The sequence below is a fragment of the Callorhinchus milii genome, unplaced genomic scaffold (genome assembly GCF_018977255.1).
Source record: "Callorhinchus milii isolate IMCB2004 unplaced genomic scaffold, IMCB_Cmil_1.0 Scaffold12, whole genome shotgun sequence".
Classification (NCBI taxonomy): domain Eukaryota; kingdom Metazoa; phylum Chordata; class Chondrichthyes; order Chimaeriformes; family Callorhinchidae; genus Callorhinchus; species Callorhinchus milii.
The window spans coordinates 14,020,720-14,047,402 of NW_024704753.1; the positions used below are offsets into that span (position 1 = coordinate 14,020,720).

General features: G+C 40.4%; 1 protein-coding gene across 3 annotated transcripts; it reads left to right on the forward strand.

The window, feature by feature from the left end:
• Nucleotides 1-26,488, forward strand: ip6k2 (inositol hexakisphosphate kinase 2). Of its 3 annotated transcripts, XM_042339401.1 has the most exons (7): nucleotides 48-77; nucleotides 2,926-3,032; nucleotides 19,113-19,422; nucleotides 21,688-21,910; nucleotides 23,084-23,247; nucleotides 24,319-24,494; nucleotides 25,723-26,488. In XM_042339401.1, exons 3-7 carry the CDS (start codon nucleotides 19,221-19,223, stop codon nucleotides 26,209-26,211), a joined length of 1,254 nt encoding a protein of 417 aa, XP_042195335.1. In that variant the 5' UTR covers nucleotides 48-77; nucleotides 2,926-3,032; nucleotides 19,113-19,220; the 3' UTR covers nucleotides 26,212-26,488.
• Nucleotides 26,489-26,683: the final 195 nt, after the last annotated feature.

Below are 26,683 nucleotides of genomic sequence, written 5' to 3' on the forward strand. Positions count from 1 at the left end.
CGCCGCCGCCGCCATTTTACAGCGTCAGAGAACAAAGAAGAAGCGGAGAGGCCGGAGGCTGCGGGCGGCCAGAGCAGGTGAGAACGACCCGGGGAATCCGCGCAGGCCGCTGCCCCAGGCCCGCGGGGACTCGCTCCGGCCCGCGGGGAGGTCGGGAACCGGCCGCCCTTGTCTGAATTTCTCAGAGACTTCTGCTTTTCTTCTCGTGCCGCCGCCTCTCCCTCAGGCCCGGCTCCCTCCTCAACCTCAGCCCGAGGCTTCAGCGAGCCGCCAAGGCCGCCCAGCACGACCGTTACTCTCTATATTTTACTCTTCATCCCTCTCCCGCTGTTGCCATCTCGGTTCCTCTCCCCCCCCACCCCCCGCCGTTCACTAGGGTTTATTTTATTTCTGTTATTTTGGAAAAAAAACAACGACCATTTTTTTCCAACCATTTAAATGCCCCCTCCCCTCGCCACACCTCCTCCCCAGGTTGCCACTGGTCGCTAGCCGCACACACTCGACCCTGCTTGCCACACACTCGACCTACCAAGTCACCCACACTCTCCACAGCCTACAGTTCTGCAATGACAACTTGTGGTTATATTGCATTTTTTTTTAAAAAAAGCATTTATATAACACTCAACAACAACAACAACAAGATTCCATTTATAGAGCGCCTTTCACGTCGGGAGGACGTCCCAAGGCGCTGGACAGTTGGGTCGGGACCCGAGCATTGGGGGGGAAATGGTCAGGGGGAGGGAGCGAGGAGGTCAAAGAGAAAGGTCTTGAGACCGGCCTTGAAGGAGGAAAGGGAGGAAGCGGCGAAGGCACTGAGGGATGGAGTTCTGGAGCCTCGGGGCTGAGAGGCTGAAGGCCCGGCCACCGATGGTAGGGTAGTTGGGGCGGGGGATGTGGAGCAGACCGGAGGAGCGGAGGGTACGGGCAGGTAGGTAGGGGGATAGTAGGTCGGAGAGGTAGGAGGGAGCGAGGCCATGAATGGCCTTGTAGGTGAGGATGAGGATCTTGAATTCGATCCTCTGGAGGATGGGGAGCCAGTGGAGGCGAGCGAGGGCGAGGGTGGGAGTGATGTGGTCGCGGTGTCTGGTGCGAGACAGTACACGAGCTGCAGAGTTCTGAATGACCTGCAGTGTGGAGGGAGGTGCCGGGAAGGCCGGCGAGGAGAGAGTTCCCGTAGTCCAGCCTTGAGGTGATAAAGGTGATAAGAGTTTCAGCAGCGTGAGGGGTGAGGTAGTGCCATAGTCTGGCGATGTTCCGGAGGTGATGGAGGGCAGTGCCAGTTGTGGCGCGGATATGAGGGAGAAAGGACAGCTCAGGGTCGAACAGAACACCGAGGTTCCTGACTGGTTTTGAGAGGTGGAGAGTGCAGCCTTGGATGCTGATGCTGTCAGTGCCTGAAATATAGCGGAGTGCCTTTTGCGCTGCAAGACAGGATAGCTGATGCTCAGCTGGGGAGCAAGGGGAGGTGATGTGGGCACAGATGAAGAGGAAAGTCTTCTGCTGTGATCTTGAAATCATATTGTCTATGATGGCAATGCAACAACCCCCAGTGCAGCGCTGGGGGTTTGTTGTATTGTCGGAGGTGCCATCCTTTGGATGAGATGTTAAACTGATGTCTTGCCTGCATGTTCAGGTACATGTTCAAGATCCTGTGGTATTATTTGAAAAGAGAAGGGAAGTTTGTCCTGGTGAACAATCTCCCAAATCTCCATGGCTGTTTGTAGGACATCGCGGTGCGCAATTGGCTGTTACATTTTGCCCACAGAAAATGCCAAATGCAAGGATTATTGTTATATTTTAAAATGGGCAGAGAGGGGGCAAGGCAGGAGGGATTGAGGCAGGGTGTAAATTTGGGGTGTAATGGCTGATGGTGGAGTGGATGCGGTTTGGGATGTAGCCACACACCCCTTCCATCTGTAACATCCACATTTCCTCCAATTGCCACACTCCACTAGCACCCTGCCCCTCCCTTTGTGGTTTTCTTACCTTTTTGTATCATGTGCTCCAATTTATCCACAATTGAGGAGTGAAATACATAATAAATATGTATTTCAGAAAGGCTAATGTGATTTACTTCCCATTTTCTGTGCATCATCCACTCAATGAATAATCGCTGCCTCTGATCAAAATAAAACTTCCTGAGGGTGTAAATGTCACCATCAAATCCTCCCAATGTGAAAGGAGCTATACAACTGTAATGTTGTTGTTCTCCCCCAACACAATTGAGGAGTTAAATAATAATTCTTGCATTTGATGAAGTGGAATATTACTAAAATAGCTTGGAATGCTTCACCAGATTTTTACTTAAAATGCAGTAAATGTGTGTTTTGGTGAACATAAATGTAAAGGGTATGCATTTAATAAGGAAGTGGGGTCCTGTTGTTCAGTGGTTAGAGCCCTCGCCTTGCAAGCGAGAGATCTGGTTTCGATTCCCAGCAGAGAGAAACCTTGGACAAGTTTTCTTACTCCACACTCCTGATAATAATCCCTCAAGAAAACAAATACAATAATAATTTGGTCACTCAATCCATGACTGTAGAACACTGCTGTGTACAATTGGCTGCTGCCTATCACCCACAAAATATACAGTTGGTTCACTTTACAGTATATTCTGAGATGTCTCGAAGACGTGAAAAAGTGCCATATCAAATGAAAGGATTATTATCAGTCTTTCTAAGCATATGGGCTAATAAATGTTCTGGTATTTACAACTCAGGACAGTTAAGGGTAATTAAACATCCTGTAGCAACCGTTGAAAATTTTAAAGGCTAATTTACTCCTGAATTCTGAACTATTTAAGATTGTGTAAATATAGTAGTCATAATCTGCTTGTCTGGCTGTTTAGAGTGCTTTGTTCTGTTGAAAATTGAGGTATCTTTTCCCAGGCTAGTTAATAAGTGTTACTGACGTGAAACTCTCTTACAGGACTGACTTCCTGTTTATGGTGGCTTCTTCAGTACAGTTCTAGCACTGGCCCAACGCTGAACAAATTGCATAATTCGCCGCCTGCTTGTTTCTGCCATGAATTAACGGTCAGCAACTACTTTGTGCCGTTTCCCTGAAATGTTCTTCACTTCCCATTTTATTAATGACCAGTGAAGCTGAGAGCTTTATAAAATAAGCTCATAGCTTTATTTTTTTACTAGTTAGAAGAGAACATGAAATAGGTTATTCCTGGTTATTGCTACAATGCCATATTCATAATGGTATTTTTGTTATACATACAATAATAATGCATAAATGCTACAAAGCGCTCATTGTGTTTCTTTAAATTATACGTTCATTCATTTAAGTAAATGTCCTCTGTTGAATTGTACAGGCATTCTGTCTTTTTAATCCCTTCAAAAAAGAAAATAATAATAATTTGGTCACTCAATCCACAACTGTTTGTGGGAGACTGCTATGCGCAATTGGCTGCTGAGTTTTGCCCACAAAATATAGTCACTACAATTTGCAGTATATTCTGGGACATCCTTTGAGACCTCTCAATGACATGATTAGGTGCTATATCAAATGCAATGATTATTATTATGTGCGCTTTGACTGACCTGACTGAATGAGTTTTCTAAAATCTTCAATGGTGCATTTTTGTCCATATCCTAGATCAAAATGGCTTGACATACTGTATGGTGCTGTCCCATTTCCTTTCTGTGAATATATTTTGAATAAAAATTTTCAATAATTGCAGGATTTGGGTTAAAATATCTCTTCACTAAACATTACTTCTGCCAGGTTGTCAGTTAATTCTCAGCAAGGTTTTGTTACAGGGAGGGTGGCTTTGTCCTTAATTCAAAAGTTGTCCTACTTATTGCAGCTGCTGATATACACATTGCAATCCTTTTAGCCTGAGGTTTTAGACGGTGAAGATTTTCAGCGCTAATTGAAGCTGCTAAGAAGATTACCTGCATTTGCATCAATAGCAAAAATAAATTTACTAAAAAGAGAATGGCATATTTTGAGCATTCAGACCCTTGCAGGATTGGAATCTCTTGTTTAGTCAACTGTTCTTAGATGAAAATCTTGACACTGTGTGTGTCAACAAAAATGTACGTTTTGCTTGGTATAGCACATGTAGGTTATAGACACAAAATTGAATTGAGCAAAGAGCAATGTTTACTTGTTATTCGTTCATGCTGCACTGCACAATACAAAATTGATGCTACCAAAATCTTAAAGGAGAATTTTTTTTTGATGCCCTACATATTCCCATCATCCCTCTTGAAAAGTGAGATCTTTGCAATTTTCTGCCACCCTCAGTTGGACTTGTCGGATGTGACAAGTGAAACTTACATTTTTTAAAAAAAAATGCCAATCTGTATAAAATTTGCAATTCACTAACCTTACAGATGTTCCATATACCTGCTGTCTTAATCAGGTAGATGGGAAAGCTGTTTGGCTTGTAATTAAGCTTTGGTGTAATAGTTACCAAGCTGTTTTGAGCTCTGGGGCAGCAAGTCTGCATATCAATCACTGATTTAAATTGGAAGAGCAGTGATAACAAGAGGAAATGTTGGCTTTATCATCTGTTTGTGCCCATCACTTATCTTCACAGGGTTTAACAGTTATCTCACCTGGAGTTGTTTGTTGAATTGCATAGTTGTAACTTATATTCTCTGTCTAAAAGTGCAGGTTTAGTTACATTTAGTTGTGAGTTGCACAAAAAAATTAGAATGGATTTCACTGCTTCCATTTCACTTAGGAGCTAAATTCTTAAAAAGAAGTAACAATTTGGCACCAACCCTTGTGCTTGGATCATGATTTTCAGAGTTTCTCTGCTTTGAATCTTACCCAATTTCGTCATTTACTGTAATTAAATCTGAATTAAGAACAGTTTTGATCCAAAATGTGCTGCATGCAGTAAACCTGAATTTAATTATTTGTGAATGTCATACAGAATCACTATTATGCATAATTAGGGTTATCTGCCCGAGGAGATAGAATGGTGCTGAATGCTGATGTCAGTATAAGTGCTCTTTGTGTGTTTAAAACATTCTCATGGGCTCCACCGTAAAACCTGTTTCAGAAAAGTGGATTAAAGCTTTTTCTTGTCAACTTATCTCAAGACTGCATGGCAATGAAACATCAATGCTGCAAGACAAACCTAAACCTGATTTTTTTCATGTGGGTGGGGGTCGCAGAGAAGAAAATTGGTTTGGGATATCTAAGAGGTAGCTATTCTGCTTTTCATTCCCCTATTGCATTAGGAATAGTAAGTGGTTTGATTTTAAACATGTAATAACTGAAATGTTAGTAGTTTATGATTCATAAATTGTAAATTAAACTTCTGTTGCAACTCAATGTCTTGCTTAACTTTGGTTGGTTGAAGGTTGGACTGATGGGGTTTGGGGGGGTGGGAAACACCTGGGTATAAATCAGAAAGGTAATTTAAGCAATTTGGCTACTGTGCCAAGTATTTTTAATAAGTTAATAAGTTAAAATATGAGAGCACCTTAGTCTGTTCAGTATTTCACAGTGATGTACCATTGCATTGAATGAGTTACAGCTGAATTGGATTTCATTTTTCACTCGTATGCCGCTTGCCAACTAAGGGTGAGAGAGAATTCATTGTTTTGATGTTGCATCTTCCGTAAAATGAGGGTTAACCACCTCAAATGACTGCAACAATTTCATTCTATAATAAAGAAATTTGTAGATAGATGTTACCTTTTCATAATCGAAAGTTGTAATTTGTTACATCCAAAAAAGTACTTTTCATTTACTAGTCTGACTGCAATCAAACTGCTACAAGCTTTGGAGGCACAGTTTTTTAACTTTTCAAATCTTACTTAGCTATTCCAATAGAATAATTCTAGACATTGAAGCGTTATGAGGGAGAGTATTGAAATGTCTCAAAAGCTTTTATAAACCCAATGGAAAACATTGAGGCTTGACTTTGCAAACTCTTTGCTTGTCGGCCTCTCCAACTCCTCCCTCCATAGGCTGTAGATCATCCAGAACTCTGCAGCTCGTGTCCTCTCCCGCACCAGACTCCGTGACCATTGGCAAGCGAGCCTTCAGCCACTCTGCCCCACCCTCTGGAACTCCCTCCCACAGTCCCTCCCTTTGCCTCCTTCAAGACCCATCTCAAGACCCTCCTCTTCGACTGTGCCTTTGATCACCCAAACTCCATTCCTCCTGCCCTCCACCCTCCCCAATCCCGACCCCCAGCTCAGGTCCGAAACACTGACTGTCCAGCGCTTTGGCACGTCCCCTCAACATGAAAGGCGCTATTACAAATGTAACTTGTTATTGTTTTGGTCTAAAGTGCTTGTGAAATAAAGTGCTTCACAAATCGTTGTGAACCTGGATTTGTTTCTGCACTCCCAATGGGGTGGGATATGAAATGGAGCACATGTATGTTTTGAAATCTGAAGTATTCCTTGCTGTAGTTTTTTAAAAGAAAAATCTGAATTCTAACGTGTTTTTCTTCTTTGCCTGTGTTCTTACTTGAGGAGAATGTTAGCATTTCAAAACATCACTGAAGCCAAGGTTGCGGGAAGGATTTATTAGGTCTCTTGTGACTTTATGTTCCAATAATATTTGAAGCAACTAAAATCCTCAAACATCTGTGGTTGAAAGGCCATCTGAAGTAATTTCCTCATTGTGCATTTGTTGATCAAGCCAAAAAAACAATTGCAAAATTGTTTATAACTAATTATTGTTTCTCTTTCCCCTCCCCATCCCCCACATTTCTTTATGGGCCAGAATTGTGCAGATTTCATAAGCACTAGCTGGTACATTGCCAGTGTAGCTGTTGGCATAAACTCAGGCACATCCATAGGCTGTCAACCAAGGAAGCATTCTAGCCAAATTCAACCTATTTTCAGGCCAGGTCCCATCAATCTTTCAGGGGTCACAGAAATGATCAGAAATGGCAACCCTGCTGATAATTATTTCTCCTTTTTGCCTCGCCCAGAGGTACTTCATACAGTTTTATTGCCCTTCTGTTGCCCAGACTTGATCACCATATTGGCAGCAACAGATGACTCGTATACAGTTTGCTGCAATTCAGATGAAACTCCACTAAAGGAAGATGTTAAATATGGGATGAGAGCCCCAATATGAACAACAGCACCGTGCCTTTCAATTATTTCACGTGGAAAATGTTTCCTCGGCGTCCAGCTTTAATTTGGGACATTCTCTTCTAAGGTTTAAACGTCAAATTTGCCTCTTTGTTTATTTATGTAGGGTGATATGAATAAATGCTAGAAAGCTCTATGTTTAGATACTGAATGCTATACTTGGTTCCATGCATGAATGAAAAGACAGGATTGGTGTGGAATTGTTTAATAATAGGCTCAGATTACATTGACAACTTTCCAGTTAAGTATCGAAAGCTTTGCATATGTAATTGTATTTGCTTTTTTGGATGGTGCTTTTTTGGTGCCTGGGAAAAACACAGGATCGAAGTGAGTGTTCACTGCTCAGTACTGTGGGTACATGGCGGGGGTGGCTGTGTATGGCTTGATCAGTTGACCAGCGTTTTAACCATCTATGGGGCTGATGGATTTTTTCTATCACAAAGTTTTAAAAGGCTTTGAACACATACCTGTTCATACTCATGTTTTTGTGGTGTACTGCCACACCCATGGCTTCAAATTGAATCCACTTCTGACGCTGGGCCAGTTCAGAGCCACTTTAGCAGTTAGCATCAAGGTGATGGTTTTGCTGACAACTCCAAATTGACTGTGCCTTCAGCCTCTGTGCATCGTTAATGTGCTATGTGGCACACCTGACAAAAATTTACCATTCAGCAGTAAAATATAGTGGTATTTTTGTATTAAACAATGACTGAGGCACATTCTGGAGAATGTGAGCATTTGTTATTTTGCTCAACCTGCCAGGCCTTCATTGGAGTACTGTATAGCTAGTTGCTTTCTAAATTGTTCATTGTTTAAATGGGCAAAGTAGTTTTTGTTATGTTTACAGATCAGTATACAATTTTCACTTCTCAGACATTTATCATGCTAATTTGATTTGCAGCATTTCATAACTTGCTTTTTATTCATGTTTATTTAAAAAAAACTTTATGCAGTTTTGACTCTCGTTTAAATAGTTAATTATTTGCAGTCTTCTCCTTTTGACACAAGATCTTGTCTGTTTGATTCTCACTGGCTTTTTTTGGCAAAAATGTTGTACATTTTTAGGTCTTGAAGAGGTTTAGACATATATCCCACCCCATGATATGATTAATATAAGTATGCATTATATAACTCTAGGCTAGGTTAGATACCATGCGGCTCTTTAGAACTACTGATAACATATCAGTAAAGGGTGTGCCTGAGGAACTGGGTGCATGACTTGAGTTTTCAGTAGAGTTGAGTATTGTGGTGTGATTTGGTTATTTTTCTGTCTCCCCCACACCCCCCGTTTTTCTGAGTTGAAACTTTTTAGGTCAGCTTATTTATTTACTCTGGTGTTCTGCACTTGCACCATTCAGACTCTGCGTTGAGGTTTTGTTTTACGTTTATGCAAAAGACAATGTGGTTAACTAAAATTTGTCCTGGCTTTAGAAGCTATTCATCTTTTGTTTTTGACATTGACTTTAGGCTATTTTTATAGTTTGCATGCAGTTGAAAATAAACAACAGTAATTTTGAAAGTAAGCTTGACAATTGATGTTTTTTTCTTGACTTCAAAATGCGATTAATTTGTTTTTTTAAAAAATGTGGTTTGGTCTGACAGCATTTACTGTGAATTAACAAGTGTGCAGTGATGGAGGAAGAGATTTTCACTGGGTTTTACAAATTCTGTGGAACCCTTTCACCAATGAAGAGCTTAAGATCCAAATGCTTTAAATTTAGGAAATTAGTTAACTCACTGAAATGTGAAATATCTTATTGAATATCAAATACTTGTTAGCTATCTGGCTAACCATATTGGAATGTAGATCTCCGGTTTCAACTGACAACAGTATAATTTAATCCTTCTTAATGAATTGCATTATATAGCCTTTAACGATTTACTGGAAAATGCAATTGATTAAGATTCAGTAATAGTCAAATGTATTGATATCTAATCACTTAAGTCCCTTTTATTGGATTGAAACTTATTTGTGGTTTATCAATTGTATAGTTAAATGCAAGAATTATTTGGTGTAAGTGGATTTAACTGTAGAGGCAAAATTATCCAGTGTTTGTCTAACTTGTAGCACTCTCTGATATTAATTTTTTTTTGTAAGATCTTTAGTTACATGTAATTGGGATTCAACTGTATTCACAGTTTTAATTTTAAAATGTTTAAAAATTAAAATTCATCATTTTAAAATGTTCAAAAATTAAACTGCTTATAGCAGCAAAATATTCTGATTAAATATCTGGCAGTGAATGCAGTTATCTGCTCCAGCAGGTAATGTGGTGCAATCTGAGGAGCTCCCTGCTTCTCTATCCTGTTTCATGTGGATGTTAAAGATCCCGCGGCACTATTCAAAAAGATAAGGGAATTTGGCCAACAATCTCCCAGATAAAATGGATCATTCCATTCACGGCTCTTTGTGGGGCATTGTTGTACCTGCACTACCACATTTGCCTACAAACTACACGTTCACTACACTTCATTATCTTTTGTAGCGCTTTGAGGCGTCCTCCCAACATGTGAGGCACTAAATCAAAATATAAGCATTATTATTTAAGCAACTCAATGCTATTTGACGCACTGATGATTGTGGCTTTGATGACTTTTCTTGCAGGGGGTTGGGGAGGGTGAGCAAGAGAGATGCTACCTGACTTATTCATTCCCACTTAACTCTGTTATGACTGAGCTGTTAGAAAATCCAGCACACAATTTGATTGCAGGTTTCTAGGATTTGGCAAACCGTCAAAATGTAACAGTAAATCTCACGGAACTGAAAACATTTTTTTTAAAAAAAAAGCTTCTGCACCATTATCGTCCCAGTTTATAGAGCTGTGTTCATTAAAATCTAGATTTTTTTCCTCTTACAATCTCAAATGATGGGATCAGTTCATTTGGGAATAATCTAATCTACTGTAGTGTAACTGGAGATCAGCTGTGTCTGGTTTGGGACACCGTTTTAATAAGCATGGTGATCGTTTTCCACGTGTATCAGACACCTGGCTGACCCCAAAAAAAGCACGAGCTTTGCACATGTGTAGTTTTTGCTAGCTGCTTGTGTTTCCGTTAGCTCCATGGGGTATGGAGAGCTCTTTGGCATATTTTAGGTAATCGTTTGCATTCCTTTAAAGAGGATTTAAAAGCAATTTTTGAATTTCTGTTTCAAGCTTTAATGGATGGGTGATCTGGTTTCATTGCCAGTTGTGGGTATTACAATCTATTTGCCAGTTTTGGACCGTTGACGTTGGAAGAAAGCAAAGTCCAGACAGAAATTGTTTTCAGTTCCTGTACAAATATAATCCATGTGTATAGTGCTCTCTGAAGCAGTGAATACTCGGTTGCGCAAAACTCAAACAGCTAATTTGTGAAAGTTGTGACTTGCAAAATTCCTACTTTTGACCGTGTTGACGTGGAAGAATGTACTTGAATTTCTTACAAATATTTGTGCTTATATTTTGAAAGGAATTGTAGTTTAATGAAATAAAGGTAGTCATGGATTATATATAGACTGATGCAGTTGATCTTTCAAGTGATCTTAACTGCCTAAATCAGATACAGTACAGCTATTCTTAAGAGAATTTTAATCTTAGCAAATTATGAATTAGTCTTTTTTTCACCCCAACGGATCCTATCGTTGAAGTCTGGAACAGTTTGTTTGAAAGCCAGACTCTATAATTCAAATCTTGTTGCCACTGTAGTGCCAACAAGATTGTACCCTGATATTAGGTAACATGACATCTCTGATACGTGAACATTAGACATCAAATCTTGCAGTATGTTGGGACTGATATAACCTGGCATTCTGCAAGTTGCCAACAGCAGCAATAAAAGAAACCTCTAATGCATGATAGTGCACAGAGAATAACAAACAACCAATCCTATTTGGGGGTTCAAACCAACTCTTAAGATTGGTATAATACTTTCATTTATTTAGCACCGTTCCCACAGAATAATGTCTCAGAACACGTCAGATCATGTTAGGACCCGGAGCAATTTGGGAAGTTTAGCAAGGACGTAGATTGTTTCAAAGCATGGTTTTGACAGCCAAGAGGGCAGATGCAAGGCAAAGGGATTTTAGTAGAGGCTTCCTGAGAGCCACTGAAATCTGTCCCGACACCTTGACTGCCAGTGTTCAGAGTCCAATCCAATGGTAACACCGTCTTTTTAGGGTGGTAGAAGCAGTACTACTAGATCTGGCATACAGATATGTTTGTGTTCTTTGGATTTACATGCAGTTTGTAGTTGTACTATGCAATACCACTATTTGATGGGTTAGAGTAGATAACGTAAGGAGGAAATAAAGCCCAAGCGCTATCTGAATTTCAATGCATAATCCTTATTTCGGTTGCTGCCTATACAGTGTTGGGATTTTGTCAGACTGCTGCTATTAATGATGATAATGCAGAATGATGTAGCATCTTGCAGAATACCTGATCACTTTCTTCCCAATATACTAAAAATGTGATTAACATACAGAAATAGCTTCAAAGGCTATGAAGTTCCAATGTAACTATTGAAGAATTGTCCCGTCTTAACTATCTAGCTCTGTCCTTGACACCTTTACATTGTAATTTTTTTTGCCAACCCTTCTATATTTTGTCTACTCAAAACATGGAGGACTTTTGTTTTTTGGGGGGTATTTTGCCTATTCCCATTTCTACCAGTTCAAGTCTTGACAGTAATTGCTGTAAAATGCCTGGAGACATTCCGTGTTGTAAGAACTATATCAAATGCAGATTTCTCCATAAGATACTGTCCTATAAATGCAGATAGAAAAGAGTTTGCTGAAAAATATGTTCACTAAATATGTTCAATTGTAAATAAATCATTTCACAGTTGGAAAAAACAGTTTGTCTAATCCTTTATAATCCTGTTAGTACTTTTTGCGTACTTGCATATATTTTAGTTCAGTGGCTGTAAAATGTGAAACAAGCTCCAGCTTGCTGGGGATTACAAGACGTGGGTTTATTGTTCATTATTTTTTCCTATGTGCATTACTTTTTGGTGATAAATCTTTGTCTGAAGCATTCCAGTATAAAGTGAAGTTGCTTCAGCTTCTTGGAAAATTGAGTAAGTAATACACACCAAAGAAGGTGTGATGCAATGCAGTGGTTTATATAAAAAAAATTCAACTCTAGCTGCCAGGCATCTGACAGCTGTGTTCAGGGTCCAAGTTGTCTCTGGTCTAGTCTGATGCTCCAGTTTAGTACTGGGGGAGCTCAATGTTGTCCGATGTGCCATTTCTTTGGATGAGATGTTAAATTGAGGTCCTTTCTGAGTTCAGATGGACATTAAAGATCCCAAAACACTATTCAAAGGCAGTTTCTCCCAAGTGTCCTGGCCAGCAGTCCTCCAGATAAATTGGTTATTCACCGCTTGGCTGTTTGTGAGGTAATGAGCACAAGTTGGTTGCTGCATTCATAGACAAAATGGCCATAGCACTTGACAGTAATTACAGTAAAACCAGCAATCAATCATTCAAGCACATTCATGGTGTAAAAATAGTATGTTATTAAGTATACAAATAACAAAATAACCCGTCATTGCCTGGAGAAATGTGACAGATGTTGAAGCAGGTGGCAACGCCCAAATGCTTGTTTGCATATTCAAATGTCTTAGTGTGACATTTAGGAATGAACCATTAATGGTTCTGCTTGCAACCAACATGCATCTGTATAGATACAATTTAAGCTATGGGTAAACCTGAGTTATAGACCAAATGAGTAGTTAATTGAAGATTAACAAATAAAACGTTGATTTGGGGGGGATTCTAAATTTATGAATTGAATCTTAGAATATGGTGTTCTGAAGATATCCCCAATAATTGGGTTTTGAAAACTCAAAAGTTTTGAAAGCATATTCTGTAACATGTTAGCTGTCCTGAATTCCATCTTAAGAAAGCTTTAATATTGCCATTATTCACAGTAGTTTCTATCAAGGCCAAATCTTTGGTGCTGTATTGCCCTATGTTATGCATTTCTCTCCCCTTTTCAACAATCCTGGGCTTGAATTGAGTTTTGATGTACCTTTGGAATCCAGCTGGTGATCTTCAGTGTGGTCTACCTGCATCTCACATTTTTTCCATTTGATACTTGTTTACATAATTGAAGTTACCAGACTCAAAATGAGATTATAAAAGATTAATTGGATTGCTAGTGTCTTCTAGGATTACAAATCTTCCACCCCCCCCCCCCCCACCAACTCCTGTTCAGTTTCTGCTTGTTGACATTTGTTTCTTTTCCTCTCCCCCCCTACCCCCTCCCTCTTCCCTTTTTAGCCTGTTCAGAGTCTTGGCGTAAGTAAATCAGACCACATACCAGAGTTGTAGCTGCTGTGTACCATTTGACCCTCAATGGAATTGAAACCATCCGTCTCTACAAGCGTTTCTTGGAAAATGCCATTAATCAAAAATAAAAGCATGAACTTCAGGACCAGCAGCGTGAGCACTTATTTTGAACAATAAAAACAGCCACGAGCTTGCCTAGTGAAAAAACAGCCTTTAGCTTAACTGGTATCAAAATAACCACACGCAAGGCGTTGGGTGGAGTTAACTTAAATAAAAGCAGTCACCTGTGTAATAATTGACATATCGCCTTATGACTATCTTGAAACGTTTCAGACTTTAACTGTAAAGTGTACTTATGGGCAAATGAAGGAGCAATTTCTCATGAACAGTAAGATAAATGATCAATTGTTTTACTTAGGGAATTGTTGGCAAGGACACCAGGAGAAACTCCCTTCTCTTATTGCATCTTGAAAAGCAAGGCCATTGCTGAGGACAGTCATACCATCTTTCCTGACCATTGAGGACTAGGGCTAATGTTTATTAGAGAAGGGAGTTTATCTTGGTGTCCTGGCCAACGATCCTCCAAATAGAAATTGGTCATTCATTTCATGGCTGTTTGTGGGATATAGCTGTTTGCAATTGTGCTGCCATGTTTGCCAATGAATACACAATTTACTCAATTAAGGGAAATTAGTTCATCTGTTCTAGAGATGACCATTTTGTATGTCCACAAGCAATTTCTTAGTGTTCATTGCTCACAACCCAGAGAGCACAATGCAGTCAATTTTGAATAAAATAATAATCAATTCTAAAATAGTGGTAACAGTGTTATAATTTTGCAGAGTAGGAAAATGCTCTGCTATTCTGTAATACCTAATCTCTGAGTCTCCTGCAGGGTAAAAGCCACCAATGAAGGAAAATCGAGGTATTATTGCCAAGTCAGTGTAATCTTTTAACTACTCAATAACACTGCAGGTTGCTGGCAGAAATGTAGTGTACTTTCTATTTGTATTTTCCACTTGTTGCCTCTTTTTTCAATAATTTTCAGATTTAATTTCCTCCCAAGCTGTTAACAAAAAGAATCATTTTAGCACTTATTTAAAATCCATATTTTTTGGAAGCATTGGACTTCCCAACTCTTCCCTCCACAAGCTGCAGATTATTCAGAACTGTAGCTCGTGTCCTCACCTGCACTAAGGTCTGAGCCAATCACCCCCCGTTCCTTGCCCAGCTTTACTGGCTCCCCATCCCCCAGAGGTTCAAGTTCAAGATCCTCGTCCTCACCTTTAAAGCCCTCCAAGGTCTTGCTCCTCCCTACCTCTGCAACCTACTAAAACTTTTGCTAACCTGTCCCCTCCCTCCGCTCTGCAGGCCCTGACCTGTTCCGTGTCCCCTGCCCTGCTCTCCCTGCCATCGGAGGTTGGTCCTTCCGCCTTCCTGCCCCCACTTTCTGGAACTGGAAGGCCCCTCCGCTTTGCTTCCTTCAAGGCCAGTCTTGAGACCTTCATCTTCAACCTTTGGTCATCTTCACACTTTCACCCACTTCCCTTCCACCCCCTCTGATTTCAGCCCCCAGTTCAGGTACAAACTATTCACTGTCCAGGTCCTTGGGCCGTCCTCCCCACGTGAACGGTGCTATATAAATGCGATTTGTTGTTGTTTGTGCACTTTACCAACATAGTATGGCAGTTGCCACTTCCAAATTGAGATTATCATTTCCTTAGTGGATTGCTAAACCACTTTGTTCAGAATTACTTCTTTTGCCCTTTCCCGAATTCCGTCCTCAGTTGTTTACGGGGATGAATAGTGAAGTGAGAGCTTTATGTTAGAGTACTTTTTTTTTCTGTCTTGAGTATTTGAAGCCTTGTGCTGTGTCTGTTGTATACAGCCTGAATAGAATTATGTCTTCTACTTTCAAGACCATTTGTGGTCCAGCTGTTGGATATACTAATGTTGGATTTGAAGATGAAAATTATGTGCTTGTTGGATTTATGTAGCAAGTGATTCCATAGATACATAGTGGAGAAAATCCCAAGGCATTCGAGCGTTGGATGCATATTGAGTTATGAGAGTAAAAGACTAGAAAGAGCTAATCTGTTCTTAGTAGTACATGTATTCAATTGAAATGCATTTTAGATGTACCTATGAAATTGTTTTGTGTTACCGTATGTTGTTTATAATAATAATAATCCTTGCATTTGATATAGCACCTTATCACGTCATCAAAGCACTTCACAGGAAGTGTGTTGTGGGTGAAACTCACCAGCCATTTGTGCACAGAAACAGTCGTGGGTTGAGTGACCACATTATTATTATTATTTTTGGAACTTCACTTGTGTAAAAAGTGAGATAGGTTAGCGTTGATCTGTGTACATTTTAAGTCGGTCGCCAGGGAAGGCTGCCTGAATCATTTTGGTTGTGTTTAGTAAGCAATTGGTTATTTGTGCATAGTGAAGAAATGTCAGATTCCACACCTCCGTGACGAACGTGATGTAATTACATTGCTTTCAGTATCACCTCACAAATTTGTTTGTGTCATGTGAAACTTGTGATTACGCAGTCCTGTCCTGTACTGCTGTACTGCCTTTCCTGTTTTCTCAACAACATGGAATTCCAATTAGCTCTTATTATGGAATTTATTGCGTGGTGTAATCTAGTTGTATCAGACAAAACTGCTTGGTTTGGGGTGTGATGATTAATAACACGGATATATTTTAGCACAGACATGGGTGCATTTACATTTTTCAAACCTTGTACTTGTATTGTAAAGTTGCAGACTAATTAAACGCTTGCTGGTAAATACTGTATCAGAATCTATAAAATTCTTTACGTAATGTTATGAAACATTATGTTCTAGGTTAAAACCATGACCTTGATCACAGTTGACATTCGTTACAACTTTTGCTGTTGGCTGAACATGTGGTGTGGTTAGCTTTGTGTTATGTAAATGTATAAACTAAATCTCGGGTTTTTACCACATTTTTACGTTCACATCGTGTTCCGTGCAATTTGCCAAAATAACAAGTGTAAATTAAACTTGTGAACTTTTCGTGCAGTGGGTAATAGTCACTTGTACCCCATTGGAGAAAAGGCAGGGAAGTGGGTTTAAACAATCTGACATGATCCTGTCTCAGTGGGATGAATGTCCCATTTCTGTTGTTTTGATTCAACTGTTGACAGTATAGGTCTTTGATGAGTGGAAAATCCGAATGTTTGTTGACATTCATCATGTGCAAACCGTGTGAGGCAGCAGCAACTACAGCTAACACATAGACAGTTTCACTCTGGGAGGATGTCTCAAAAGCGCTTTAAAACAACATTGCCTGGGAGCGGGAGCTTGTGGGGTGGGGTAAGATGGAAGGGAAATCTGAGCAGCAAGCAGACTTCTGCGTTACACTTGCCAATTCAGTTAAGTTTAGAAGTTGCGCAGGCTGAGCCAGGCTGTGTCTGGGCACCTTGCGTGCATTTGATTCGGCCTTTAATAATAATCGTTACATTTGGTTTAGCGTCTTTCACGTCAGGATAACGTTCCAAAGAGCTTCGCCCGAAGTATTGTAAAGTGGAGTGACTGTTTGAATTTGATCAGTATAAAATTAGTCGTTATCGTCATTTGGTGTAAAATTTAGCCATTTAAATATTCTTAGTAATTCAAGATACTGTGTTTGAGGGTATAATTCTTTAAAGCGGTGTTTTTAACAAGAAACCAGATTCAAAGACAAAATGGAGGTTTATTAACCAGGTGGAATAGGGGAAGAGAAATTGACTGGTGTAAGCTGGCTGAGGAAGTACTTTTTAAATGGAGATCCCATCCCCGTGTAGCCTGATCTATTTACGTAGCCTCGCCCAAACTGTTTTTGGATACGGTTACCTTTAAAAAGCAAAATTCTAGAATAACAAAAGCCATTGGCTTTTTAATCCATGTGCAACTTGAGAGTTGACTAGGCACTGAATGTTTAAAAAGCTCAGAAGTATTTGGCTGACTTTGAACATTGTGCGAGAGGGAGAAACGTGTGGTTGTTGATGTGGTGTGATTGAATCCTACGTTGGGTTCTGAGCAGCTGCATTCCACAAGTGACTCGTTTGTTGTCCCAACAGCTCAGAAAATATTGTTGTGCAGCGCATTTGATTATGAGTCAGCCCCGTTTGAGAGGGGAGAAAACAGGAGGGTATCCCAAGACATTAAAACTCTTGAATGCTGCTTTGCAGTGCGCTTTGGAGAAAGATTGTTTTGACTAATAAACTGCTGTGGTAGCATTGTTTTTGATTGTAGTCGCACACTGAAGAATGCGTGCAATGTCTCGTTCTTCATTGAGACTGCGTTTCAGAGCAAGAACATGGGCGTTTGTTTTTCACTGAGTATTCTCAAGTGTTCGGCAGTGTGATTTCTTAGCTTCTTGACTCAGCAGATGGCGCCACTTGTTTGCCAGTTTTCTTTCAGACTTGTTCTAAAAACATTCCTTAGAATTTATTGTACCTTGTCCTTCCTTCCCACTTGCTACCTTTCGTCTTTTCCCCCACTCCCTTTTAAAAAAAAACCTGTCATTGTGAGCTTAACTGCTTTCTGGTTATACAATTACCTTGAATTACTGTTTTCAAATATAAATTTTCTTTACGAAATGTATTAACAGATTATACAAAAATAAGCTGTGATTAGATAGGCACTCGAAGGTGCATTGCTGAGTTGTTGCTGCTTATTGTGCTCTGAAGCTTCAGTGTTGCTCTACGCGATTTGCGTGGGGGAGAGAATCTTGTAGTGTAAAGCTGTTATATTTTGCTGAGTATCAAACGCTTAACACTCAAACACTTGCTATTTTCCTCTCCTGTAACCTTCCCCCAATACCGCCGACATGCTGCAGAGCCAACCTGTGGGAAATGTGTTTATGACGGACTGGCCTTTTGCATGTTCCTAGTGGGGAAGTTGCTAGATTCTGGCATCCAGACATCCAATCGCTTTAAGAACCTATTGGGATTTGGGCATGCAACCCTATATCCACCCCTATCTTGTGAGCAGTCAACATTTTTGCACCAGGAGGTCTTGACTCCCTAAATAAGTGCTTGAAATCATCCAGGCCTGATATGTGTTTCAAATCCTGCAAATAAATGTCTTGTTCTATTGCTTTTAGAATTAGGAACGGTTTAGGATTAATTTGAAAGAAAATGTTCCTCGTACGATTGAGGATTTCAGTTCAATACCGAGCAGCTGATGATTTTCAGTGATGTCTTATATTTGTTCCATTGTTTCAAAATGCAGACTTCAAATGATTTTGAATAATTTATTTTTAATCCTTCATTGATGGACGTAGACTTGCATTATTTTTAATGGCGGTGGGTGGGTGGGTGGGTGGGTGGCTTGCTTACCGACGTAAGCAGTATGCCATTTTGTACTTTGATCCTTTATGATAAGGAAATGCTGGGCAGCGGTTGAAAATAGCTGAGGACAGCGATCTTCCACTGCTTCCCTCCCCCTCGGTTGCTTTTCCCATTTTTGGCTCATTGCCCATCTTTCCATTAAAACTAAACGGCTGTTCATTGGTTGCGCTTTGTGACGTAGGAGGAGAATAATTGGATCGGGGGTTTTTGGGTGTGTGACATCACAGTTCAGTACTTCACTGCTCCACCAGTGTTTCAGCTCAGTTGCGTTTCTGCTGTCTACTGAGATTGTTTACTGCCACTCACGTCTAACCTACTTCAAAGGCAAACATAAAGGCTGCATCATTCAAAGAGTCTGAACCCTGGGGATTTCATTGTTGTTTCAGGATCCTTGCAAACTGCTGACCATCGAGGGGGAAAAAAGGAAAGCTCCAGCTTGGCGTAGCTACAGTCTATACAGCTGCAGTACTTGTTTTGTCTAATGTGCTTTAAGGATGAGCCCGGCGCGAGGAGCAATGGAAGTGGAGCACTATGCAAAGGGAGTTGTCCTAGAACCGTTTGTTCATCAGGTGGGGGGGCATTCTTCTGTCCTCCGATTTAATGACACGACGATTTGCAAACCCCTCATTCAGCGGGAACACCAGTTCTATGAAACACTGCCTCCAGAGATGCGCCGGTTTACACCTCAATATAAAGGTAAGTACAAAACCCTCACCTCTCAGCCACCCAGAAATGTATTATGTTCTGTCTCTGTAATTGATTTTTGTTGCTTTGCCAAAAGTCCTTGATAGTCTTGGGGAATCTTTGGGCCTGGGGGAAGCTTGTGTCTTTGTTTTTCTCAAATTTATCAGATGAAAGCCTTGATCTGACAGGTGGGTCCAGTTGGCAGCTAATCGCAGTGTAGTTGTGTGACACGTGTGGGTAGCCTGTGCTCTACTATGCTTTAAGGGTCGTCCGCCCGCTGCAGGTAAGTTCATTTCAAGGTGGGGAAAATGTTATTTCTAAAATCTTGGGTTTCAGTGTTGAATCTGAACTTGATTTAAATGTATAATGCAATTACTAATGAAACGTGCCAGTGTGCTAGAATGTGTGTGTTTTTTTTATTTTTAATTGTAGTGTAAATGAAACCACTGGAGCTTTTCTCTCTCTAACAGTACTTCAGTAGGCTTAGCAGGCATTTTAAAGTTGAGGTAAGAGCTGGAAAAGCTGAAATCAGAGCCAGCCAGCCGTCTTTCGTCTTGAGGCAACGCGACCGACTGGAACAACTAGCTCCACCAGGGTGTGTGAGTCAGCCAGTTCTGTTGTAGGCTGTAGTTGGGGAAGTTCCTAGTACAGTAAGTGACGACATCTGGATGTTGCAATCTCACATGCAGTTTTCATTAAAGGGGCAGAAAGCCATGTACATACACTGTGGACTCTATCATGTTCATGGATTTAATTTTTGGGGGTTGGGAAGGGGCAGTAAAGTAAATTTATAACAGGAATATTTCAGTACTGATAATGGGCTGTGGAATATAGTGTAAAGTTGTGCCAATCTATTAGATTATTCTATTAGAGTATTTTAATGTGAGATTTTTAATTAGATGGGGGGGTGGGGGAAAACCTAACTTCAGAAAGCTGCAAGTTTCTAACCTTTTTCTGTGTTCAATAAAATATGGTTCTTATTATCTCAATAAGAGAGCACTGAAGTGCCAGAATCAACTAATTGGGTCAATAGTAATGCATATCATGTGCTTGATGTAAATAAGTTCTTTTTAGGGATGTGTTGTCTTGTGTTTTGGAGAGTGGGCTTGTTGCCCCTCTTGTCCCATCTTGTTTTTCTTTCCAGGATAAAGCCCTAGGCCTTGTCCTAGCTTCCCTTAGTAACCCTCCCTGTCTGAAGGACAACTTGGGTTTCGCCACCCCCCTGGTTAGGTCCATTGTTGCTGTTATTCGATGGCCAGCTGCTTAGTGCACGAAGCTGGGACTCTGAACTACAGGTTCCTTCATCCAGAATGCTGTGTCTGGCAGTTGTGCAGGATGACAAAAGATCCATTCAGGCTGCTGTTGGACTGTTCAAAATAAGAGGCGACGCTAATGTCATTGAGCCAACCCAGCGACTGGCCTCAGCCTTGCTATCAGACTTACCTCTTCAATGAACTTGCAAAGCAGCAAGCACAGGTCACCGACTGCGGTGGAAAAGTTTACAGGGAAAGTGAAAATTCTGTAATGTTTTACATCAGCCATGAACTGGAGCACGACAGATTAAAGTACGAATTATTGGAGCCTTTTGCTTAATTAGCATTGCTATGTAATGCTTTCTTGACTTCAAGTTGTACTTGTATGTAGAGCTGTAGGTTTTTGTTTTGCAGGGAATGTGTTGGCTTGTCTGTTTAACTACAGTTTACCTGAGTTTGACAAAGCTTTACAGAATTCTGTACTTCAGTGTATCAGTAAGCTTTGTATTCACTATTCTGCATCAGCGTTTATCATTTGGCTTTATGAACTGCATTACTCTACTGTGTTTCATCATTGGAGACTTTTAGTGCATTGGCCTTCTCTAGATTTGGATACAATGGTGTTCTCCAAGTTTGCTCTATTACATAAATTTTCAATTCCTTGCACAGAAAATTAATGGGTCCAAATAAACAACTTCCTCAAGCCCATTTGTCTCAGTTGTTTTATTGACTCCTATTCTTATTACATATGCTGATGTATGTGCAGTGTTTGGGTGGGATATTGTGTATAATTTGGAAGTTTCTTTTTTCCAGATTACAAAAGTATCTTTGTCTAGTTTTTTTGATATTTGTTAGGTTGAAAGACGGCACAACCGCATAAAAACTGAAGGCTTGGGTAAGCAAACAGGCTGTTTTGTTTTCACTGTTTCTATGTATAATCTAGTGACAATTTAGTTGCTAAGGTATTGTAAATGTACATTACTGCCTGTCTTACGAGTGCTCCCTTTTTCTGTTCCTCTTGTAGGAGTCATTTCTGTCAGTTTCGAAGAAGATGAAGAAGGAAACCTGTCTTTAATTGCCTACCCGTTATCAGGGGACCAAGTTGATTTGGAAAATGTAGATAACTCTGATTGTGAACCTAAAAATAAACTTATAAGGTGGAGTAACAAAAAGCCCGTTTTACTAGAAAATGACAATTACGGCAAGGATCGGGTCAGGCAAAACAGGAAGGAAGAGAAAATTAAAAGGTTGGTTTTCAGTAAACTATTTGGTACAGAAGCGTTCAATTTAGTCCACCCCCCTTTCTCCTTCCTTCCCCCACCCCCCTTCCCCCCCATCCCCAATCCCCTCCAAAGGCTTGTAAATTGAGTTTGAATTATAACTCATCCTAGGGTCCGGTCCGACTGTCTTAATTTCTCACCTTCAAAGTATCTTTTGTAAACTAGTCAATTTGCTTTTTTTTAATACCAACAAGCCAAAGTACTTGTGACTGCTTAAATTAAACTAAACTTAAGTTAAACTAAAATCCATCCTCAGTTTTGTAGTAATTTTCCTTGAAACTTTATGCGGCTGATATTTTGTACTGGACTTTGTTTTTTAAACCATATTGTGATTTGACAAAAAAAATCTGATCAGTTTAGTTAGCGATAGCATAGACATGAAAAGCTTTTAATTAATTTTATTAACAGTACTGAAAGCTTTTGTTAATTCGACTTTACTTGTTTTAGCTGAAACTGCTGCAGAACAATGAGGTTCTTGTTTTAGTTCTTCCTCAAAAAGCCCACCTCTGAAGTTTAACCTTTTAGGTTAATGGTTAATGTGTGTTTCATTATTCATTAATTTTATTCAATGACAAGTTGTCAAAAAATGTCTGTTTGTACGATGATGTGCACAAATTGGCTGCCATGGCACTCTTGCCTAGAAATGCAGTCACTACACTATAGTGAATCTTGTAAAGGATTTGAGATGCTTTGACTACATAAAGCACTATGAAAGATGAGGATTATTTACTATCCAAGGGAAGGTTCAATATCCTAAAAATCTAGTGTTTTTGCACCATATTTACTGCAACTTGTTCTTTGGAAAGGGATAAAGTCAGACAGTTTGAGAAACCTGCACTGAGCATGATTTTACTTTAGAATGTGAATGCTCTGTTTCTAAGCAGCAGATATTGGAGGCTGTTCTTAATTACCTGTGTAGTACATTGTACACTCTCCAGGGCTATAAAAATCAAACGCTTTAGAATTATGAGGCGATCTTGGTAATACCTCTCAATTGCAATGAAAATCTGAGTTGACAGTGCTCTATATAGAGTTTAAACATGCCCATCTGTTCCCATATTGTGCAGTGAGTGTGTACATTTGCAACCACTATTTGTACAGATGGAATGTAACAGTTTGGCTCCATTTTCTGTTTTGCAGCCATAAACTAGAAGAGGAATTTGAGTGGTCGAAAAAGTCTGAAGTGTTATATTGTAGTCTAGAGAAGAAGTCTGGGAAGGTGAAGCATAACCCTTGGAGCATGAAGTGTCATCAGCAACAGCTGAAACGTATGAAGGATAACGCCAAACACAGAAACCAATACAGTATCCTTTCCTGTTGTTATACAGTATGAGTGTGACCCATTTCTGTGGCACCTCCTCTGCCATTATCTTATACTCCCATTGGGCTGCTCAGACCTGTGTATGAAGGTTGAAGAGCTTTTAGTTCCTATTATGGTAAAGTTTCAGTTTCTAAATCTTTATTTCCTCTACATTAAAGTTTCAGTTTCTAAATATAGGCCATGCTCAACCCTCGATTTGTTTTCACACTCAGTTTTTGAAATGTCTTCATAATGCTGTTTTATCCATACACATTAGTGTTAATGTTCTGATACACATCTAGATCTATACATATATTGTGTGCACTCTTAGGGGAAGGACACATTGAAAGGTTAAATGGTTGGTCCTACCTTTCTACTGCTCCACCCCTTTAATTTCCCCAGTTTTTTACTTCAGCGTAAGAAGGATGTAAACGCTTTCTGGCTTGAGTGCCTGCACGCCCTCTGGTGAGTAGCGTGGCCGCCTAAGCCGATTTTCCAAGAAATTTGGAAGTCTGCAAACACTGGGCTTCTGAGACCAGCAAAATCAATTACAAAATTGATGCTATCATCTGCAAGGTAGTAGTTTGGTTTGAGCTAAGTCCCACCCCTTTTGCTCAGTCTGCTGCACGTCCCTGATCCCTCTGGCCATTGATCCCTCTTCAGCCACTGTGCTCTTAACCCCTGGAACGCCCTCTTTCGTGTCCTCTTTAAATCCCACCTTAAGACTGGCCTCTTTGACCACTCCTATGGTAACCTCTTTCTCTCTTGCTCAGTAGCCAACCTCACCATTGTACAGCAATCCAAGACACATACCTGTGTGAAGGTACCAAATAAAAGTTGCTGTATAGGTTGAGGAAAGATATATTTACCTACCTTGCCTCTGGAATCAACTGCAAAGTTGACATTGTGCTTACTTAGATTCCACTTGTGCTGTGTGTGCAATGGCTTCACAGAGTGTGGGTTGTAGACAAAACCTGGAAGGTGTTCTGGTTCGACATTACAAATGTATGGAAGAAACCAAAGCAAATTGATTTTTCATTCAGGCGATGGTGTGTTGCCTTAACTCTCCGGCCAGAATTTATTTTATTGGAAAACCTAACCTGCCGATACGAAGTTCCATGCGTCCTCGACCTAAAAATGGGAACCCGGCAGCACGGGGATGATGCTTCGGAGGAAAAGAAGGCAAACCAGATCCGCAAATGTCAGCAAAGCACTTCTGCTGTCATTGGCGTCCGAGTCTGTGGGATGCAGGTATGTCCACCTCTTGATGTTGAGGAGAAGGGGCGCGGTAAGAAGAGAGCAAGGAAAAATAATAATAATAATAAACCTTGCATTTGATATTGAGCCTTACCATGTTGTTGAAACATCACAAAGTGCTTCACAGCAGAGATTCCTGTGGGTTGTAGAACTTCAGATGAATAAGAAGAGATATTCAGTGCCTAATTTTGCAACCATCTTATTCTTTGCTTCAATCATGTCTACATAGGACACCACCTTTTGTGAAATTCACTAAGTAAGACACATCTTTCGGTTTGAAGTGAGTAATCTGATGTCAAGTGCTTCTAGGTTACCACCCCACCCCCCCCGGCCTCTACACATTCAGTCATATGTAAATTTTCAGTGGCATTTGGTTCAGTAACTAAGATTTTTTACTCAGCCATTGGAATTGCATTGCACAGACTTTTAATTAAGACTTTTGTTTAAAAGCATTAATGGCAGGAAAGATCGTCCACAAAATATACAGAAAATTCACTTCACAGTATTCTACAAAGCACTTTGAGACGTCTTGAAGACATGATAAGACGCTATATTAAATACAAGGATTATTATGATAAGATGTTAATGGTGAGAGGCAAAGGAGGTTTTGAGTGAGTAGTTTAGACCTAGGGATTTGAAGCAGAACAAAACTGTTAAACGCTGTGTGGAATATGTCCCAATATTTTATGCTCAGTCTTTTATGTTGTTAGAAGCAGCAGCCAGAGGGTGCGAGTCAGTTTGTGTTCACACTGCCAGCTTCTCTGACAGCATTTAACTTAATTAGTAAAGTAACTGGAATCCTTGTCGCATTGTTTCTCAATCCATGTGACCCCTATGTCCCTTTAATCACAGTGATGCCTTTTTAGGCCATCTTGTTTTTATTGTGAGCTGAAAGACGTAGTATGAAATGTTTGCTGGGCTGTGCTCACACCACATTAAACGAGATGAAAGTCTTGAGGGATTTGCACGCGACAATGTGGCTGCAATGGTGTTGGGCAAGAGCTAAGCTTGGTTATGTAAACGTTTTGAGAGAAATGACTGTATAATATGCCCTAACAGCCAGGCTATTTTTAATAGTGGTAAATTGTCCTCATGCGCACTCGAGCCAATCCTGGTAATTAGTTGTTGCTACTAATTGAAACCATGCAAATGCTTTGCTGTTTTGACATGAAACCTAAATCAACATGGATCCTTGCATTCCCCCATCTGTTTTTCTTCTCAGGTTTATCAACTGGACTCTGGCCAACTCATGTTCATGAACAAGTACCACGGAAGAAAGCTTTCGGTCCTGGGCTTTAAAGAAGCACTTTACCAGTTTTTTTATAACGGGAAGTACTTGCGCAGGGACCTGTTTGAACCTGTTCTTAAGAAACTGTCTGAACTGAAATCGGTATTGGAGAAACGGGAGTCTTACCGCTTCTACTCCAGCTCCCTGCTGATTATTTACAACGGCAAGGAAGCGACTGTGGATTCCGACTCTGAATACCTGGAAGACCTCTCTGAAGAATCGGCTGATGAGTCAGCGGGGGCCTACGCCTACTCCCCAAACTCAGTCACGGCTGACGTCCGCATGATCGACTTTGCTCACGCGACGTGCAAGTATTTTGGCGAAGATAGCGTCGTTCATGAAGGACAGGACACTGGCTATATCTTTGGACTTCAAAATTTAATAACTATTATTAAAGAAATAAGAGACGACAGCAATGAATAAACTAGAGACGTGTAATCGTGCTGTTGTGAATGGGTTTCTTTGTAGTCAGGTTATTGACTGACCAATTCAAGGTCTTGACATTTGTAACCCGATGGTAGATGTTCATCGGCAGAAACTGAATGGAATGGGCATTTCCTACGGTAGTGCCAGAACAAGGCACTTGCAAATATCTATTTATTTTAACTATTTCACGAACATTCCATAATATTTGACTTGTCAAATACCTCTGTATTCCTGTGCGTATCTGTTCATAAATAAAAATTGTTTTTGTGGTAAATCTGGAGTCTGAATCTTATTGTATGAAGTTGGTGCTTAAAATACATGGATTAAAGTGGATGCATTTAAAATTCACATCAATAGTGGCGGACGGTGAGGGGGGGGGGGGGGGGGAGAAACGGAACTTTTCAGTTGCTTATAGCCTTTTACGGTGCACCGACCTCCACTTTCTCCTGAAGCTGGTGATGAGCTTGGG

Coding starts and splice junctions, on each gene's coding strand:
- ip6k2 (XM_007890325.2), top strand. CDS start 19,221: ATGAGCCCGGCGCGAGGAGCAATGGAAGTGGAGCACTATGCAAAGGGA. Junction 21,911..23,083: donor AAGGAAGAGAAAATTAAAAG/GTTGGTTTTCAG, acceptor TCTGTTTTGCAG/CCATAAACTAGAAGAGGAAT. Junction 24,495..25,722: donor TCCGAGTCTGTGGGATGCAG/GTATGTCCACCT, acceptor TTTTCTTCTCAG/GTTTATCAACTGGACTCTGG.